Below are 22,347 nucleotides of genomic sequence, written 5' to 3'. Positions count from 1 at the left end.
CTCGGAAGTTGTAATTGACAGTAAAAAGTAATTGTGGCAATTGTTGGATATGAATTCAAACCATAACCAACCATGCATCAATATAGCTCTTGTCTCAAAGTAAGTGTCACGACCTGTCACATCAAGCTGTGACTTATTTGGAATTGTTTGGTGTTTTCCTGTGTGTAGTGTCTTGCTCTCCTATTTTAGTGGCTTCTCCTGTTTTGTTGGTATTTTCCTGTAGCAGTTTCATGTCTTCCTTTGAGCGCTATTCCCCGCACCTGCTTTATTTCAGTTGTGCGGATGCTATCCTTTGTGTGGAAATTGTTGATTGTCATGTCATGTACGGATGTACTTTGTGGACGCCGTCTGCTCCACACGCTGTAAGTCTTTGCTGTCGTCCAGCATTCTGTTTTTGTTTACGTTGGAGCCAGTTCAATTTTAGTTTTGTTTTCCATAGCCGTCCCTAAGCTTCAATGCCTTTTTTAGGGGCACTCGCCTTGTGTTTATTTTTGGTATGCACATTAGATATGACGTTTACAAAGCAATTAGCTACCTGCTGCCACCTACTGATATGGAAGAGTATTACAAGGTTACTCTGCCGAGCTCTAGACAGCACTGACACTCAACAACGGCACTTTATTTGCAGATTATAATTACTGGTTTGCATAAATAATTTTTAACCCAAATAGGTGAAATTACATAATCTCCCACGGCACACCAGACTGTATCTCACGGCACACCAGTGTGCCGCGGCACAGTGGTTGAAAAACACTGCATTAAAGAGCATCATGTGGTTGCATTTGAAAAGAAATAGGTAGCAACAAAGTTTAAATGTAATCATACCCCTTCTCCAGGTAAGATCAGTAGAAGCATTTAAGTCCTATTTTGAAACTCATGTGTATATGCTAGCCTTTAAATAGATCCCAGTTCCTTCCAGTCCACCCACTTGCTTACAAAGTGTTGCCATATATTTACAAAGTGTAGCAGAGTCCTTCCTCACTTCCTTTTTTTTTTCGTGACAAATGTTTCATGTCCTTATGCTGTCCATCACTTCAGTCCGCCTGGCGCGCATATTATGCAACAACCTTATTACTTATCGGAGGTCACCTCATCCGGGACTCTCTTCTACATCCTCTTCCTCTGCATTTATTGTTGTAGAAGCCTTTTTTGTTCCCATCTTGTTTGTGTTTGACGGCATTGAAGCTTTTTAGGTTGGAAGTGGTTAGCTTGTCTTGCTTGAGATCGACAAGCTTTTTCAATGAGTTAGTTTCTCTCACCAGACGGTGTTCAAGCCAGTTGTATCAGCAAAACACATCTGGAATTAGGGTCGATATACAGTATGTGGTTTCACTGGTCTGGAAAGGTACAGAAATTGTGCAAAAACCTTGAGTCAATACAAAGCTCTTTCAATTGTTTGCATGTTTCTTCCACGCACTTTGGTTTCCTCCCAAGTGCATATGAGGTTCTTTAGAGACTCTAACATGGTTGTATGTCTATATGTGTTCTGTGATTGGCTGATAACTAGTTCACAGCTGGGATGTATGAGGTGCCGAATGTCAACATTCTATCACACTTTTCTAGCTGATGTATTTTCAATATTCAGCTCACTTTTCTCACATTTAGCTGACTTTTTTTGCACATTTAGCTCATTATTTCACATTTAGCTTTAAATGGGAACTGCACTTTTTCATTCACAATCCTTATGTGAGACAAACTATATATATATATATATATATATATATATATATATATGTGTATATATATATATATATATATATATATATATATATATATATATATATATATATGTGTATATATATATATATATATATATATGTGTATATATATATATATATATATATATATATATATATATATATATATATATATATATATATATATATATATATATATATATATATATATATATATATATATATATATATATATATATATATATATATGTATATATATATATATGTGTGTATACGCACAGTACAGGCCAACAGTTTGGACTCACCTTCTCATTCAATGCGTTTTCTTTATTTTCATGACTATTTACATTGTAGATTGTCACTGAAGGCATCAAAACTATGAATGAACACATGTGGAGTTATGTACTTGACAAAAAAAGGTCAAATAACTGAGAACATGTTTTATATTCTAGTTTCTTCAAAATAGCCATCCTTTGCTCTGATTACTGTTTTGCACACTCTTGTAATTCTCTCGATGAGCTTCAAGAGGTAGTCACCTGAAAGGGTTTTCACTTCACAGGCGTCATAGTTTTGATGCCTTCAGTGACAATCTACAATGTAAATAGTCATGAAAATAAATAAAACACAATCAAAGGAGAAGGTGTGTCCAAACTTTTGGCCTGTACTGTATATATATATATATATATATATATATATATATATATATATATATATATATATATATATATATATATATATATATATATATATATATATATATATATATATATATATATATATATATATATATATATATATATATATATATATATATATATATATATATATATATATATAAAGCATATATAAAGCATAAAAAATTGGTTATTAATTTCTAAATATTTAGCTTTACAATTGACAAGACATTTGGATTGAATATTTACATTTAACATTTATATTTTATATACTCTATTCATGTTAATCATGTAAATACAATTTTTGAATTTAACATTTTTATTTAGATTCAACATCTACATTGAATATTTAGATTAACATTTTGGTTTAACATTTGAATTTAGATTCAAATGTAAATTTAACATTTAAGTTTAACATTTAAATTTAGATTAAACATTGAGATTTAATAATAATAGTAATAATAATGGAACATTTAATTTCTCCCTCAAATGTGAAGAAAATGTGTGATATGTGGACAAGTGAGCTAAATCTGAGATAAGTCATTTGAATGTAACAAATAAGAGCTAAATTTTTAAAAAAAATTTAAAAGTATGTTTTGATTTTTACATACGGCACCCTATAGAGATAGGCTCCAGTTTACCTTTGACCCTGATGAGGACAAGCAGCCCTTGAAAATGGATAAATTAATCAATTATGTTTTGCAGTGTTTATTTAATCCTACTCTAGTGTTACCATTTCTGAGTAAATGTGTGGAAATATGACGAAATAACGACAAAAGTACGCTTCATTCACTGCTACAAAAAAGATTAGTTAGAATGATACATAACGTTAGTTATCAAGAACCCTCAAACCCCTTATTTATTGAAAAAAAATAATACTGAAATTCAATGATTTGGTGAATTTGCAAACAGCTAAAATCATGCATAAGGCCAAATATAACCTACTACCCAAGAATGCACAACAATTATTCTCTACAAAAGAGGAGAAATACAACCTCAGAGAAAAATGTATGCACGAACAACACTTAAAACCTTTAGCATATCAGTATGTGGAATTAAATTACGGAATGGATTAAGAAAAGAAGTCAAACAAAGTATGAATAGGACTCTGTTTAAGAAACTCAAAGTGTTTACTTTGAACTTTATTTATCATTATTTGTGTATTTAATAATGATTTACTTACTCATTAGTCAGTTTATTTTTTTACTAATTTATTGGATTTATTGTTGTGTTACAGAATGAGTAGTAACAGATATGTTAGTAATTGCTACAATACGAAAAAAGGGTAAGATTAAAAAACATCTGCCTCTACCTACCCCTTTTCAGACATGCTGTAATGAGAAACTGTAATTATGTAACGTATCATATTGCAATTGTATGCATGTTCGGAATAAACTAACACCATAACCATAACTATAACCATCATCTTTTCTCCTTGTCTATCATACAGATAATTATTTTGCACCATAACTTATATAGAGTTTGCTCATTTCCTGTGAGACAAGAAAGGAAGACAAGAGACAAGAAAGGAAAATAAAACATCAACAAGCAACTGTGAGTTGAATGAGAAATATACAGGTGTTAAAGGCCTACTGAAACCCACTACTACCGACCACACAGTCTGATAGTTTATATATCAATGATGAAATCTTAACATTGCAACACATGCCAATACGGCCGGGTTAACTTATAAAGTGCAATTTTAAATTTCCCGGGAAACTTCCGGCTGAAAACGTTTCGGTATGATGACGTTTGCGTGTGACGTCAAGGGTTGAAGCGGAAGTATTGGGACACATTGTATCCCAATACAAACAGCTCTGTTTTCATCGCAAAATTCCACAGTATTCTGGACATCTGTGTTGGTGAATCTTTTGCAATTTGTTCAATTAACAATGGAGACTGCAAAGAAGAAAGCTATCCGACGTTACAAGAGCCGCCGCCGCGCCGCTGTCCTCACCTTGACTTCCTCCGTCTCCGGGCCGCCGACCGCATCGATGATCGGGTGAAGTCCTTCGTCGCGCCGTCGATCGCTGGAACGCAGGTGAGCACGGGTGGTGATGAGCAGATGAGGGCTGGCGTAGGTGGAGAGCTAATGTTTTTAGCATAGCTCTGTCGAGCTCCCGTAGCTAAGTTAGCTTCAATGGCGTCGTTAGCAACAGCATGGCTAAGCTTCGCCAGGCTGGAAAGCATTAACCGTGTGGTTACAGGTCCAGGGTTTGGTAGTATTGTTGATCTTCTGTCTATCCTTCCAGTCAGGGGCTTATTTCTTTTGTTTCTATCTGCAGTTAAGCCCGATGCTATCACGTTAGCTCCGTAGCTAAAGTGCTTCGCCGATGTATTGTCGTGGAGCTAAAAGTCACTGTGAATGTCCATTTCGCGTTCTCGACTCTCATTTTCAAGAGGATATAGTATCCGAGGTGGCTTAAAATACAAATCTGTGATGCACAATAGAAAAAGGAGGAAGTGTGGAATCCAATGAGCCCTTGTACCTAAGTTACGGTCAGAGCGAAAAAAGATACGTCCTGCACTGCACTCTAATCCTTCACTCTCACTTTCCTCATCCACGAATCTTTCATCCTCGCTCAAATTAATGGGGTAATCGTCGCTTTCTCGGTCCGAATCGCTCTCGCTGCTGGTGTAAACAATGTGCAAATGTGAGGAGCCCTTCAACCTGTGACGTCACGCTACTTCCGGTACAGGCAAGGTTTTTTTATCAGCGACCAAATTTGCGAACTTTATCGTCGATGTTCTCTACTAAATCCTTTCAGGAAAAATATGGCAATATCGCGAAATGATCAAGTATGACACATAGAATGGATCTGCTATCCCCGTTTAAATAAAAAAATATTCATTTCAGTAGGCCTTTAAGGAAAATGAAAAAATATAAAAATAAGATTAAAATATAGTAAAAGTAAACTTGTTAAAAAAAAAAAAAAAAAGTGGGACATAAGAACAAGGAAATCAAAAACATGTATTATTAATATTTAGCCTAAATACTGGAGATAGCTTCAACTAAATCACCCAATTTTGTAGGTAATTTCCATCCATCCATCTATTTTCCACCGCTTGTCCCTCTCGGGGTTGCGGGGGTGCTGGAGCCTATCCCAGCTGCATTCGGGCGGACAAGTCGCCACCTCATCGCAGGGCCAACACAGATGGACAGACAACATTCACACTCACATTCACACACTAGGGCCAGTTTTGTGTTGCCAATCAACCTATCCCCAGGTGCATGTCTTTGGAGGTGGGAGGAAGCCGGACTAGGTAATCAAATGTGAGAATACTATGACATGTTGGAACTGTTTGCTTAAAATTCTCATAAATCTTAAAAAAGAAAGTAAGTGTAGGAGGAGTCTAAACCCTGTGAGGAGGATGCACGCTTGTTTTGTTAATATTATCATTGTAACACATGTATCATTTTGTTATTATTGTCTCCCACAGTCACATAACCGCAAACATCCCGCCCCCTTTCATGCCCCTGGCCCCATGCAGCCTTTTGCATACTTGGCCTACCGAGCGTCCATCCTGTGCTGTGATTGACAAGTTAGGATGGTGTGCGTTTCATTGATGAGAATTTCAGAGCCCTAAGGCCTGTGATGCTATGGCGATCAAGCGTTACGTCACCCTGCAGTCATCCAAGGGGAACAGCAGCGAATCCGTTTCGAATAGTCTGTGTTTGTTTTCGTCAAACACTCTCCAAGAATTTGTGGGCACCAAACACTGCTGAATGGATCGCCAAAGGTAAAAAAAAAAAACAACAACAAAAAAAAACTTATGACACATCTCAATCTGCAAGGAAAGAAATGTCTAACTGAAATGCACACCAAAACTGAAATACACTTTTAGTCACTAATGCAAAAACTGGATACATTTTCAGTTACCTTGGGAGAAAGCAGTCGACAGCTAAACATGGACCAGATAGGGCAGACCTGGGCAAATTAAGGCCCGCGGCCCGTTAAGCTTTTCAATCTGGCCCGCCGGACATTCCCAAATAATTTATTTCGATCTTTAAGATGGAAACTATAGCTGCCATTATGATGTGCAGTGATGTTTTCAAATGACCGTAAGTCTTGAACTATACAAAGTATTTCAATGGTTGGAATCTGCGCTTTTGCATGATGTACTAGTTACTATGGTAATCTAATTAGTTACTATGGTAATCTAATTAGTTATTATGATACTCAGCAGCTCAGATGAGGCACCAAGCAGTGTGGGTGGGGAGCGTTTCCACAGAGTGTTTCCAGAGCGACCAGCCTGAAATGCGGGTGTCAGGGACAGACGCGGAAGGAGATTTCTACAACAAAGTTCTAAAGCTTAGTGATATATCAGATATATCAGATTGTAGGTGGGGTTTTTTTTACCCTTCGCGTTCATATTTTGTTGTTTGTTGCATTTTTGTTGCGTTTCGCTTGATTGTAAAATACGTCGATGGCGAGGGGGTGTGACGTTCATATGTTGTCAATATTCAGTGTTTTATCGTTCATAGTTAATATTGTAAATCCCACATTCTTTTTTTTTCATGTATATTCTCATTCATTAAAAACATTTTAAATTCCATTCCGTTTTTTTTTATAACGTTTTTAGCATTCAATCAGACATTATTGTGAGGTTTTGTATTAGTGTTCCTAAAAATCAGATATACCGGCCCTAGGACACATTTTTATCTCTAAATGTGGCCCCCTGAGTCAAAATAATTGCCCAGGCCTGAGATAGAGAATGCTTTGAGTGCTAATTAAGCTACATGGAAGAGTCTAAATATTTGAAATCGCTTTCAGTTTGATGCAATACAACCAATATAATAAAAATACAATGTATAATAATTGGTCAATTTAAATAGAATACTAACATTATTTCATTACCTTTTGTAATGTAATAATTATTTGATACAGCTCTTGTTTAGTGTATGGAAAATCAATATTACAATTTGTATTGGTTTTGGATTAAACCAATGTAGTTCCTAAATACACAATTTGACCAAAGGATGTTTTTAGTTTAAGTATAAGAGGACTGAAGCAGTTTGAGCGTAGCACTGCTAGTCTGCGCCATACTGAAGCAGAATAATAGGGCTCAGGAGTTTTGGGCACCACACGACTTGATTCGATTCGATTCTTGGGGGTAACGATTCGATCCAGAAATGATTCTCGATTCAAAACGATTATCGATTCAAAATCAATACTTTCTTAATAACAATGGGTGCCAGTTCTATGATTAACAACATTCCTCTAAAAACAGATAAACAGCTCTGATAAATTTCTTTATTACTTAAAAGAAAACTGGTTTTGTTCAGTAATATTTTACCCAAACTTTCAATATTCTTCAGTATTCCACACTTCTCTTTTATATGATATGATATGATATGATATGATTTGGGCATCTGCATCAACAATATGATTTGCCTTCCTGGCTGGACAGTACAGATTAAAAAAATAGATAAAAATGAAATTGATTTTTGAATCAATTAAGAATCATTATGAAAAACAATTGAGATTAATTCGAAAATCTTTTTTTTTTTTTACACCCCTATTAATAAAGCTAGCCAAGGACGTTAAAAACTAACTGGCAGACATATACCCCTGACAAAAGCTGCTAATGGTGTTTTTGACGGAGAAGCAACTGGAAAAGAGATACCGTAGAAGTCCACTCTCCATGGTAAATGTTGTACTTTTTTTTGTTTTGTTTGTTTGCTCCATGCTTTTTTACCTGTAAAGCACTTTGGTTCAATCTAAAAAGTTGTTGAAAATGTGCTATATAAATAAAGTTGACTTGACTTGACTTGACTTTGTCATTACATTACTTCATAAACTACTGCCGTTGTTCATACTACACTGTATAATACAATATGTATTATATTTTGTTAATAGTCATGTTACACGCTAAAATTGGGTCAAACACCAATTACATTGATTTGAATTCATTCCAACGGGTGACATCGAGTTGAGATCAAATCAAATCAAATCAAATCAACTTTATTTATAAAGCACATTTAAAATTTACCACAGAGGTAGCCAAAGTGCTGTACAATGGGCAGGTTAAAAGATAATACGAGAACCGAGCAAACACAACACAACACAAACAGAACACAATAAAAAAAATAAAAAATAAAACATAAAAACATAAAAACAGGTTCACAGCAGGTGTATTATGGGGCGCCATTGCAGGATGGATATCACTCAGTGTTAAAAGCCATGGAATAAAAGTATGTTTTTAAGAGAGATTTCAAAACAGGAAGAGAGGAGGCTTGTCTAACACTAAGAGGTAGGTTGTTCCAGAGCTTGGGAGCAGCAGCGGCGAAAGCTCTGTCACCTCTAAGCTTCAGCCTTGTGTCAGGGACCGTCAGTAGCAGCTGATCGGCTGATCTTAGGGATCGGGTGGGGCAGTAAGGCTGAAGGAGGTCGGAGAGATATGTTGGCGCGAGGTTGTTTAGACATTTAAAAACAAATAAAAGGAGTTTAAAGTTGATTTGGTAACGCACAGGGAGCCAGTTTATAACTTGAAGTACCATACTGTTATCTAGGTATGACAGAAAACAAAGCAGCGCCCCTAGTGGCTGGCGGCTTCAGGCCGCTCCCCCCTCATTGCAAGTGTCTTAACATGTGCTTATCGTGGCGATTAAGTTTTTTTTCTTGACCCCAGACTGAGCCCCAACCCATAGAAGCATGGTCTGTAATCGACTAAGAATCCCCCATGTCCACCTTTTCCCACTTTTTACGGGGCGCCGCTCTAGTGGCGACCAATCAGCATTTATGTTCTGTCACCTACAATGAACGTCTGCTCCTGAACTTTTTAGAGATCCTTAAGTGCAATGACAATAAAGTGCTATCTTATCCTATTTACTAACTCCTCACATATCAATCAATCAATCAATCAAAGTTTACTTATAAAGCCCCTAATCACAAATGTCTCAAAGGGCTGCCCAAGCCACAACGACAGCCCATCCTCAGATCTCACATCAGGGCACGAAAAAACTGAACCCAATGGGCACAATGAGAAACCTCGGAGGGGACCGCCGATGTGACCCCTCAAGAGAACCAGTGTCCTGTGCAGTAGTATTATGTTTCTTTTGTCAGAGTTACACATTTAGGGGAGGAATAGCCTAACAGGCTGAAGACCTTGATACAACGTTGATTACAAATACCTATCCTTTAAAACTGACTTCGAAGCATCGTTGCAAAATAGTTGTATTTGTAAATTGAGACAATGTCTAACGCTGGATCCACGTTGTTGGTTGGGAAATGACCAAATTTCAATGGTCAACTCGACGTCACAACCTGATATTGAATAAACATAGTCAAAAAAAATGTTATTTCTACGTTGTATTTGTGTTGTAGAATATTGGTTGAGATATGACTACAATTCAATGGTCAAATCAACATCAGAACCTGACATTGATTAGACGTTGTCAAAAAGCATCTTGTCTCAACGTTAAGTTTGATTTGCTCAAGACAGGACCTAATTCAACAAGTTCTCAACGTTGTTTCAATGTCTTGTGCATACTAGGAGCCGTCTTATGCAAAACACAAATGTCCACTGCAGAGTATGCTGGTTCGGAAAATATGTTATAGGTAGGTTTCATCAGTGGTGTGCCGCCAGGGCCAGCAAGGCCTTCTCTGCTGGCCTAACGTAAATCATGATCATAAATTAATAAAAGTTCATTTAATTTTGTATTTACTTTTCATAAATATAGAAAAGTATTCATCAAATTCTCTTCATGTCATATTAGGCTCAAGTGTTGCTGTTTTGAAGTTAGAGCTTTTATCCAATCAAAATTCAGCTAGCTAGTTGCCAGCGCTGTATGAATTCTGCCGGAGGCCTTCTGAACCAACAATAAGGCGGCTGGGCAGTTTAACGAACGGAGGACATTCAGTTACAGTTGCGATAGCCGATCAGATCACAAGTTGTTGAGAGTAGCCTTACGTTGAACGTGACTGTGATTGAATACTCACTTGTCACTCCCAAGTATCCAATTACAAGTTGTGATTTACAAAAGCAGAAAGTGGCACCGGAGCCATACCCGGCCAGTGGAGAAATTAGCGGTACTCACTTTTTTAACCAACAAAGAAGCAGAGCCAAATGTTGATTAGGTGGCAGATATACAGTGGGGCAAAAAAAGTATTTAGTCAGCCACCCATTGATTGTCAATGGGTGGCTGACTAAATACTTTTTTGCCCCACTGTATATTTGCAAGGGCATTTTCAAGAAGGATATTTAAAGAGAAACTACATCTTGTGAGACGATGTCGGCCGACCCCGGTAACTAGTTAAGCTGTTCTGGCGGTGAAATGGTTTGGCTTCCTCTTCCACTCGAATCAACCAACTACGAGCGGTACCAATGGCTTATACGGCATCAATTGGTTGTTACAAATTGTGAGTTCAAATATATTTTTTCACATTAAGTATGTTTTTTACAATTATTTTAGTTTTGACAGTACCACGTCCGATGCAGGTTTATTATTGTTGGACAGAGTAAAACAACTTGCACTGAGCCTAGTCTATAAAATCCGCTACACCTCCCTGATACCAAAGTACATGTCAAACTACTTCCTTAACGTAAATGACCGCCATAACCACAACACCAGAGGGAGCTCCACTAACCACGTTAAACCCAGATTCCGAACTAACAAAGGTCTTAACTCATTCTCTTTCTATGCCACATCAATATGGAATGCACTCCCAACAGGTGTAAAAGAAAGGGCATCTTTATTCTCCTTCAAAACCGCACTAAAAGAACACCTCCAGGCAACTACAACCCTAAACTAACACCCTCCCTTGCACATAATACCTCTTCAGACTATAAATAATCAAATGTAAACAATCAAACAATCAAATGTAGACACTTTTTCTTACACTTTTTCTTATACTTTCTGATCTCTTTCTCTATGTCCACTACTTGCTGTACATATCCTACCAAGTCAGTCCTACACTGTTTCAATATCCATTTCTCTGATGATGCAATTGTTGATGCTGATTGTTAATGTCTGAAGTGTTGATACCAACCAAACCTACCCCCCCCCCCCACCCCCACCCCCCACCCTCCATATCCCACACCCCGGATTGTAAATAATGTAAATAATTCAATGTATATACTCTGATGAGTATCTTGTGTGATGACTGTATTATGATGTTAGTATTATATTTGATAGTATATATCTGTATCATGAATCAATTTAAGTGGACCCCGACTTAAACAAGTTGAAAAACTTATTCGGGTGTTACCATTTAGTGGTCAATTGTACGGAATATGTACTTCACTGTGCAACCTACTAATAAAAGTTTCAATCAATCAATCAATCAATCGATTTTCAAATGTGCCAAAAAATTGCCCGTTTTGTACACTAGTGACAAATTGAGGTCATTCAATGCCCAGCAGTGCGCAAGTGTGTTTCTGTATAGTATTTTTCAAGCCGTGGTCATGTGGCGACATAAATTATGGTAATTTGAGAGGTATTTATTGAAGTCGGATTTAGTAGGACATCACTGAAGGCCAAGGTGGGAAATGCACAGCCCGTCACTGGGTTTCATTAATGCAGTGGTTCTTAACCTGGGTTCGATCGAACTCTAGAGGTTCGGTGAGTCGGCCTCAGGGGTTCGGCGGAGCCTCTGCCGCGGAGGTCAAGACACCCAATTCATCGCGAGAATAAAAACTTCTCCCTATCGGCATATTATGGATACCCCCAAACAATGTTCCCTCTAATTTCCATCTGATTTGCAGGTGTGTAATTTGTTGTGAGTTCATGCACTGTGTTGGTTTTGTTCTTTGAACAAGGTGATGCTCATGCACGGTTCATTTTGTGCACCAGTAAAAAAACATACACCGGTAACTTTGCCTTGAATTTGAAAAAAAAAAACATTTTATTTTTCACTAAAGAAGGGTTCGGTGAATGCGCATATGAAACTGGTGGGGTTCGGTACCTCCAATAAGGTTAAGAACCACTGCATTAATGTTAAAACTTACAACCTTATAGCAACAAAACACAATGTATGTTGCTACGTTGTTCAACCCACTGGTACTGTTCAATACAGTGTGTGAGGTGTGTGCTCTATTGACCTATGGGGGTCACATTCCGTGCAGGGGCTATCCCGACCAAGTTGATGTTTAAATCCAAACACAGGAGGAGCGAGGGGGAGGTAAGCATGTTCTAGAGTCGTGGTCAGATGGCCAAGCGCTTTGCTGGCGAAGGTGTGCTTAAGGCTTCAAATATGTTAAGGAGATCTTTTCTGCAGTACCTCCCCTTGTTGTGTGTCGTCAGCAGGCGCTTTGGGAGAAAATGGGAGGAACTCTGATCCACATGGTGGTACTATAAAGCTCACCGGTAATTTGCAGGCTTCATCAAAACATCTCCTCATCCCTGCATCCTTCCCTTTGGACACTTTGGTACCAGAGCGTGTCATCAAGCCAACCTCTGAAGTGGTTCAGTAACAATTAAATAGGTATGTGCATTCTTTGTTTCTAAGACTTGACAGCCCGTTGTGTCCAGAGGTTGATGGGAAATTAACTTTCTGCAGACATGAGGATACTTGGCCAGATAGTTTTTTGGCTTTTTCTGGGCGAAATCTACTGTGGGATTACAAAAGTGAAGTCCACCAAGAAAGCTACGCATGCCAAACAAGCAGGCGACGCCGTCCAGCCTTCCCCCGCGGCTCATCTCTCTGCTGGAAGCATTTCAAACAACAGAGCTGCTGCAGGAGCTCGAGCAGCCAAACAACCCACGGAGGAAATGAGGCTGCACTTTCTCAAGAACGCACATGTTACATGCAACGACGGAACAATAGCTGGGTAAGAGTACTTGGGACGGTGCATGGAGATTTAATATGACCGCGTGTTAAGGATGATTTGTGGTTCTGCAGGTTTTACCTAAAAGAGAACAGAGGAAGCCGCAGATGGTTGTTATTTCTGGAAGGTGAGTATTTAAAAAAAACACTCTGGTTAATTTAGTCCCCCAGAGGTCAGCTTGTTTGAGCGTTGACACCCCCATTGGAATTTAGATAGGGATGTCATCCTATGTTTTTCTCCTTTTTTGGTTGCTGCCGGTCTTATTTAGAACGGAACCACACATAGAAGTGTATTCTTTTAAATGTGTGCTAATGTTAATAGTTCATTAAGTAAGCCTGATATAGAAACACGGTTTTCAAACTAAGGGACACTTGTTTGAGCCCAGGCTGCAAGGTGCATTGCCCTCTGACTCCCATTCATCACGCAGCACTCTATGATGGAGTTGCATGTGCCGGATGCTTAATATTAGTCTCTCCTATTTTTAGGTGGCTGGTGCTGCTACAGCAAAGAGACCTGTGATTCCAGGTACCAAAATATCCCTCGACTGATGAGCTCATCAGGTTGGCCCCTGACAAAAAGTGGTACGACTAAAATTATTGGTCATAAACACTTCCATAATGTTCCTGTTTGCAAAGTTTGACAGTATTTAATTTCTAATTGCTTGTTTCACAGGGAGTGGAATACTGTCATCTCAAGTGGCAGAGAATCCTTACTGGCATAATTCAAACATTGTGTAAGTGCCTGTATTTTCTGGTAACTGCGGGTTAAGGGAGTACTGGGTTGGTTGTCACACATTTTTCTTATAGTGCAGGAGTGTCAAACTCATTTTTATTGAGGGCCACATCACAATCATGGTTGCCCTCAAACGGCCGCGTTTAAGTTAAACAGTTTAACTGACTATATATGAATTAGTGCTGTTAAATGATTATGGGCCTGATTTACTAAGATCCAAATACCTCGCGCTAAACAGCGTGTGCAATCTGTAAAATAGCGTGTACTATTAGTGGGCGTGTTACGTGTGATCTACTAAGACCGCGTGTGTAATAGAGTAAGTAAGCAAATTTTATTTATAAAGCGCTTTTCACAGATAAAATCACAAGGCGCTGAACAAAACATAGGTGAAGTAAAACAACAATTCAATTAAAACAACAGGGGCAACATCATAAAAAGGTTACAAAGTGGATTAAAATTAATAGTTAAAAGGTGCATTAACTAAAAGCTTTACTAAAAAGATAAGTTTTCAAATGTTTCTTAAAAGTTTCAACACAGTCAAGATCACGGAGGGACTGGAGCAAATTGTTCCAGAGTCTGGGAGCTATAGCCTGGAATGCGAGTTTTAAAACGAGTTTTGGGGATCTTTAGAAGACCCTGGCCTGAAGACTGGAGGCTGCTCCCTGAAGAGTAGGGGCACAGCAAGTCAGTGATGTACTGAGGGGCCCCACCATGCAATGCACAGAATGTCAGGACTAAAATTTTAAACTCAATGCGGAATTTAACTGGAAGCCAATGAAGACTGGATAAAACAGGAGTGATATGGGCTGTTCTGGGTGCACCGGTCAAAAGTCTGGCAGCCTTATTTTGTACAGTCTGAAGTCTCTTTAGCCTTGACTTGTTGAAAAGAGTGAAAAGAGAATTGCAATAGTCAATACGAGACGAAATTAACGCGTGAATGATCATTTCGAGATCCGATTTTGACAACAAATTTGTCACTTTTAGAAATATTTAAACAGTTTATGGTCAGTTGACGGCAGTGACCCTCCAAAAACATTGACTGATCCAACACAAACCCAAGGTTTCTAAGGCTGCTTTTAACAGATGCACCCAGAGCACCAGTTCTTGATCAGGGGGATCTTTTTATCGGGAGCAATTATCAGAGTTTCCGTTCTGTTAGAATTTATCTGGAGGAAATTTGAGGACAACCAGTTTTTAATACAGGATACGCACTCGAAGAACTCAGATAAAAAGTGAAACTCTGAATCATTGAAGGAGCATAACAGTTGAATATCATCTGCATTGAAATGATAAGAAACATTTTTAAAACTACTGAAAAGTGGGGCAGACCGCCCTATTTAAATGAAGATTTTGCGTGTATTAGAGGAGGCAATACCACAGAAACCCTCTCATTTACTGCACATTCATGTTATGATGTGGCGTTTTGCTGTATTTTCAAAGGAGACATCTATAACTTTGTTATATATATATACACTATACCAGTATATGTGTGAAGTGAAGTGAATTACATTTATATAGCCCTTTTCTCTAGTGACTCAAAGCACTTTACATAGTGAAACCCATTATCTAAGTTACATTTAAATCAGTGTGTGTGGCAGGTGGGTAAAGTATCTTGCCCAAGGACACAACGGCAGTGACTAGGACGGCGAAAGCGGGGATCGTACCTGGAATGGCCGCCCTACCAGCCGAGCTACGCCGCCCCATATACTGTGTGTGTATATATATATATATATATTTATATATATATATATATATATATATATACACACACTACCGTTCAAAAGTTTGGGGTCACCCAAACAATTTTGTGGAATAGCCTTCATTTCTAAGAACAAGAATAGACTGTCGAATTTCAGATGAAAGTTCTCTTTTTCTGGCCATTTTGAGCGTTTAATTGACCCCACAAATGTGATGCTCCAGAAACTCAATCTGCTCAAAGGAAGGTCAGTTTTGTAGCTTCTGTAACGAGCTAAACTGTTTTCAGATGTGTGAACATGATTGCACAAGGGTTTTCTAATCATCAATTAGCCTTCTGAGCCAATGAGCAAACACATTGTACCATTAGAACACTGGAGTGGTAGTTGCTGGAAATGGGCCTATGTAGATATTGCACCAAAAACCAGACATTTGCAGCTAGAATAGTCATTTACCACATCAGCAATGTATAGAGTGTATTTCTTTAAAGTTAAGACTAGTTTAAAGTTATCTTCATTGAAAAGTACAGTGCTTTTCCTTAAAAAATAAGGACATTTCAATGTGACGCCAAACTTTTGAACGGTAGTGTATATAGTACAGGCCAAAAGTTTGGACACGCCTTCTCATTCAATGTGTTTTCTTTATTTTCATGACTATTTACATTGTAGATTGTCACTGAAGGCATCAAAACTATGAATGAGCACATGTGGAGTTATGTACTTAACAAAAAAAGGTGAAATAACTAAAAAAATGGTTTAAATTCTAGTTTCTTCAAAATAGCTACCCTTTGCTCAGATTACTGCTTTGCACACTCTTGGCATTCTCTCAATGAGCTTCAAGAGGTAGTCACCTGAAAGGGTTTTCACTTCACAGGTGTCATAGTTTTGATGCCTTCAGTGACAATCTACAATGTAAATAGTCATAGAAATAAAGAAAACGCATTGAAATGAGAAGGTGTCTAAACTTTTGGCCTGTACTGTATGTATTTTTTTTTAAATCTTGGGACTTCCTGCCGGCCAGATTTTGGACCTCTGCTGTACACCATCACCATCAGCAGTTTTTCTATATTTTCATGGATACATGTTTGCCCTGTATACATTTTTTTTAAAGCTCTCTGCTGGCGTTGTTCTTATGCCCCTTGAAAATGTCTACTTTTATTAGACACATATGTTCTTTATGTCTTTGGGGTATAGTCGAATAAATGCCCGTGACATGCCTTCTTGACACAAGCACTAACAGCGTGAACGTGTCCTTATTTGTAGATTCATCCCATATTGCTCCAGTGATGTTTGGAGTGGCACCGGGCCTGTCCCGACCCCAGCTCCAAAACCACGACAGGGGAAGGAAAAAGAACGAGGTAGAAACGCAAACACAAGTACGTGTCTGACAAAAACAAACATTTAGTAGGGTCATTACAATAGCATGTTCAAACTTCATCTACATTGTGTTTGTCATCAGCTGAGTATGCTTTCATGGGATCGCTCATTATCCGTGAGGTCATCAAAGACCTTGTCCCCAAAGGAATCAAGCAGGCCAAGGTTGTCATGCTGTCTGGTACAAGGTAAGCACATTTTACTAAGCTGTGATGCCTAGCTGCATATACAGGTATATCTGGATCATTGGACATTGAACATCATTTGGAACAATTTCCCTTGTGGATCAATAAAGTTTGTCTAAGTCTAAGTCTAATTCCCAGGCCGCTTCTAACCATCACAATCCTCACAGACATCCCGACACTGTAAACCAGACCTTTGGCATTCTGCGGCCCGCGGGCCACATCCGGCCCTTTGTGCGTCCCTGTCCGGCCCGCGTGAGGTCAATCATAAATAACAAAATACATTTTAAAAAGTATCTATGTCGAGTGTGCAATACAACGGTGCTGCTTTTGTTTTGAAGAGCGTTATTTGTATTACTTCCGTGTGATGTGATTGTGAGTGAATGTGAATAGCTGCAATCACAAATTACAAAATAAAGTTGAAAAAACATCTATGTCGTGCGCGCAATACAACTGTGCTGCCTTTATTTTGAAAAGTGTTATTTATGGGCGTATGTCCGTGTGTAACCTGTGAGTGAAGGTGCACAGCGACAAGTGATGCACGGTTTACACCCGAGACGCTAAAAAGAGAAAAGTTGATGACAAATGGTGTGTTTTCAACAAGACATGGACTGCCAAGCAACGTTCCCTCTAAGGTGCGCGCCTGCGCAATTGCGCACTGCTCAAGCGTCCTCTGCGCACAGCAAATATATGCCGCGCACCAAATCAAATCCCATCTGAATTCTAAACAAAATAAACACATTTATTCTGTGTAATTTTGCAATGCAACTTTGAGTGACAGTGACAACAAGCGGCCCTAACGGTGTTCGTCAATACCGTTCAATTGAACACCGTTTAATTATTGTAACGTCTATTGAGATGCTTCGAGGCCCAGAATTATATCGATCACTTTATTGAGCAAAACTGTTTATATTCGGCGATAACCACACCAAAAACATGAGTAAAACACTTCTATCTCGAAAAACTAGTCATTTTCTACCGTACAAACCAGGCCAAAACCAACTTGTCGTCTGTCACCAACACGCATACCACTAAACCACTGGTGCGTTTATGGCCACACAAAAAGTCGGACAACTCAAACACCACACAAAGTTACACTATGACTCCTCAGTCATACGTGTGCTTATTTTACTGTCATTTATTATTAATGTTAATTTATTGATATTAATCATGGAATGCTGTTACTTGACAAAGTTACAGCAATGCACACTTCACCCTATGCTTACATTTCATTGTGCAACATGAGGATGTTTAAGGGGAACTAAATGTGATCTCTGAAAGGGGTACAAATGATTTCCAAAGCAGTGCTTTTGGTATAAAGTTAAGTTAGGTTAAATGAAAATATTATTATTATTATTAATTATTATTATTATTATTATTTATCTTACGGCATATATCAAAAATAATATTGAGCAAAATTTAATTGAGATATTGTCGATGTGGCCCTCCAGCAGTGCTCGGGTTGCTCATGCGGCCCCCGGTAAAAATTAATTGCCCACCCCTGCTGTAAACAGTACGATAGTTTACATTAGTGTTGAGTGACACTACAATCGATCCGATAATAAGTTAAAAAAGAGTCAATATTGCCAATACGAAAAATGTTTACTTGAATTCTTTCAAGATCATTGAATCATTTTGTCATATCATGTACCCACTGTACATGTGTATCACAGTAAGCAGCAAAAAAATAAAAAAAATAAAAAAAAAACAATAGGACTGTCAATATTAAAGCAATATTGGGGATTACTCCATCATCATTATTAATTTGATAAACTTTCATGTGGATACATGTTTGTTTATAAAGCCAGAAAGTTTTTTTGTTAACATGAACATGACGTGGAAGATGTTCAATAAACATAATAATTAATAAGTGCATATGTAGTCCCTTCTTTATTGAGTCACATTGATCTTGCAAAAAAAAAACACCACTAATAAACATTAAAATGTAATCGTATTTAACCCTGTGTGTAATCTGATTGAACATTTTAAATTGTTTGACAGCTTTAAAATATATTTGCGACTATACAAGATAATGTCACAATATCAACAAAGTTGTGTAATTATTCCCTTTCATTACATACAATTGTTTGAGCTAATATAAAGTCAGTAGTAGAAAATAAGTAAAACTCTAACATTTGGCTCTCATTTAAGTAAATTACCTTTTTTCTACGTGTGTGTCCAATAATGTATTCCCTCAATTTGTAAATAGTATAATAATGTAGAAAGACACAGTAACAATATCAACAATGTAACATATTAAAGAACATAACAGAAAACAGAGCCTACTGATATAAATAAATATCGAAGAGAACTGAAATATATCAATCGTATCACGCTAGTATCAAGTTGACGCAGATACTTTCCTTGGTATTACCCCAAGTTGACATACATTACAGCAGTAATCCTCAAACTGGAGTATGCATACCACAAATGGTACACAAGCTCCATCTAATGGTACGCTAAAGGCTTGATTCATTATATAACTACAGTGTTTTATTTCCCTATATTCAAACACAGTGTTACTGGTCAAACTCTGTATAGTGCTACAGTGGCCAACATATTAAATATACTCGTTAAATAAAATCTTTGCGTTGTTTTTGATGAACACTTAGGCCTACTACGCTACTGTGTGTCAATGTTGGTCGTTTCTGAGGTGGTCATTGGTGAAAAAAGTTTGATAACCACTGCATTACAGTGACTGTTCTGTAATCAATTCCCACTCGGTTTCCCATGGTTGTCTGATTTTGAGGTCTTTCTGTGCGGTGTTAGCATGTTCTTCCCATGTTGGGAGCATTTTTAGCGAGTGCTTCTTCAACCTCATCAAACGAAAACATTAACATTTCATTTCCAGTTCGGTTGGAGTGTTGGTGGATTTGATGTCCACTGCTCCTCAGGGATTGGTTAAACTAGTGTCTGCTTTGTATACATGTGACAAATAGAAAATTTGTACCTAACATTAATAATGTACCTTGGATACATTTCAGGTTGTGTCATGAAAATAACAGAAAATAAAAATGTAATTTTGATATCCTTTATATACAATACAGCAGAGGTATCAACAGGGGTCGGCACCCACTGGCAGTTACGCAAAGTTATGATTTTTGGTTGATTACACTTAAAGAAACAATATTCCCCCACATTTTTTTCACATATTTGAATGTATTTAAATAACATAAATAACACACTGTAGTAAACAGCAGTGATGTGCGATACCACTGATTTTCTTTTCGATCCAGTACCGAGTAAAATTCAGTCTGGTACAGTATCTTCTTAGATACCGATCCGATACTGATACTTTCTGCGAATATTCAAGGAGTTTTATTTGTCATACTCGCACACATTTTCACATATATGGTACGAAATTACGACTCAGGTCCCGGCAGTATTAAGGAAAAAAGTCATAAATGGGCAATATAGAAAAACAGTAATACATAGAAAATAACATAAAGCCCTTAACAAGAGGAAGGACCGAGTTTAGCTGGCTTACCACGCTGTATGGAATAATACATAAATAAATAAGAAATAGTGCAGTCAGTGTGTATGTGTGTAGGGTGGAGGTATCAAAAGTATCGATATTTTGATTTGAGAATCGATATTAAGGCATGAAGATCCACTATCAGTGGTATCGATATTTCAGTATTGATCTTCATATAACTAGTAAACAGACATAAGAGATTTGCTTTAAAACTAGTTGCAGCCCAAATAATATTACAGAAATGTCACTTTTAGTGAACTTTAAGGCCTTCATTATGTCTCGCATGCAAAAGTGTGCCATGGAAGTGAAATGAGCATTAAAAAAAGCTCTGAGAAGCCAGATGGCCACCAATATTAGCCGCAATTTTCCGCCCCATTTATTCTTTATCTTTATTCTTCCTGACTAGACTGGGACAATATATTAGGAACACAGAAATGCCTGAAAGACAACAACAGGTGTTAAGTAAGGCAGACACAACTGTAAATCAACATCATGCTTAAACAAAAATGTAACTGAGGGCCCTTTTGTTACATAATTGAATCTGTATGTCATATATTTATTGATATTATTATTCAGTTAAATGCAATTAGGTAAGATATAACGTGGAGTGCTTTTATTGTGAAGCTTGTGTGGTTGGCTTTGGCGTATTTGACGAATATAATGTGTAACGTGATGTGAGAGACTAAATTGAATGTAAACACGGATACATTAGGAGTTGTTCTCTTTAATTATTGTTTAATTCAATCATTCCATCTACAAACCCCAAAACCAGTGAAATTGGCACGTTGTGTAAATCGTAAATAGAAACAAAATACCATGATTTGCTAATCCTTTTCAACCAATATTCAATTGAATAGACTGCAAAGACAAGATATGTAATGTTCAAACTGGAAAACTTTGTTATTTTTTGCAAATATTAGCTCATTTGGATTTTGATGCCTGCAACATGTTTCAAAAAAGCTGGCACACGTGGCAAAAAAGACTGAGAAAGTTGGGGAATGCTCATCAAACACTTATTTGGAACATCCCACAGGTGAACAGGTTAATTGGGAACAGGTGGGTGCCATAATTGGGTATAAAAGCAGCTTCCATGAAATGCTCAGTCATTCACAAACAAAGATGGGGCGAGGGTCACCACTTTGTGAACAAATGCGTTAGCATAGTGTTGAACAGTTTAAGAACAACATTTCTCAACGAGCTATTGCGAGGAATTTATGGATTTCACAATCTACGGTCTGTAATATCATCAAAAGGTTCAGAGAATCTGGAGAAATCACTGCACGTAAGCGATGATAATACAGATCTTCGATCCCTCAGGCTGTACTGCATCAAAAAGCGACATCAGTGTGTAAAGGATATCACCACATGGGCTCAGGAACACTTCAGAAAACCACTGTCAGTAGCTGCAGCTTGTCGCTACATCTGTAAGCGCAAGTTAAAACTCTACTATGCAAAGCAAAAGCCATTTATCAACAACACCCAGAAATGCTGCCAGCTTCGCTGGGCCCAAGCTCATCTAAGATGCACTGATGCAAAGTGGAAAAGTGTTCTGTGGTCTGACGAGTCCCCATTTCAAATTGTTTTTGGAAACTGTGGATGTGGTGTCCTCTGGACCAAAGATGAAAAGAACCATCAGGATTGTTATAGGCGCAAAGTTCAAAAGTCAGCATCTGTGATGATATGGGGGTGTATTACTGCCCAAAGCATGGGTAACTTACACATCTGTTAAGGCACTATTAATGCTGAAAG

At 37.8% G+C, this 22,347-nt stretch overlaps 1 protein-coding gene across 2 annotated transcripts in view; it reads left to right on the top strand.

Annotated features, from left to right (window-relative positions):
- notum2 (notum pectinacetylesterase 2) overlaps window positions 1-22,347 on the top strand; it is a 56,754-nt gene that overhangs the window by 23,481 nt on the left and 10,926 nt on the right. For both annotated transcript variants that reach the window (XM_062033364.1, XM_062033363.1), the window contains exons 2-8: window positions 12,621-12,798; window positions 12,874-13,144; window positions 13,216-13,268; window positions 13,627-13,722; window positions 13,814-13,874; window positions 16,831-16,943; window positions 17,027-17,129. In XM_062033364.1, coding sequence (XP_061889348.1) covers window positions 12,876-13,144; window positions 13,216-13,268; window positions 13,627-13,722; window positions 13,814-13,874; window positions 16,831-16,943; window positions 17,027-17,129 — 695 coding nt within the window. In that variant the 5' untranslated portion in view covers window positions 12,621-12,798; window positions 12,874-12,875. The remainder of the gene's footprint in view (window positions 1-12,620; window positions 12,799-12,873; window positions 13,145-13,215; window positions 13,269-13,626; window positions 13,723-13,813; window positions 13,875-16,830; window positions 16,944-17,026; window positions 17,130-22,347) is intronic.

The sequence above is a fragment of the Entelurus aequoreus genome, linkage group LG22, assembly GCF_033978785.1.
Source record: "Entelurus aequoreus isolate RoL-2023_Sb linkage group LG22, RoL_Eaeq_v1.1, whole genome shotgun sequence".
NCBI lineage: Eukaryota > Metazoa > Chordata > Actinopteri > Syngnathiformes > Syngnathidae > Entelurus > Entelurus aequoreus.
The sequence above is the reverse complement of the archived record's forward strand: the minus strand, read 5'-3'. Positions and strand labels throughout refer to the sequence as shown.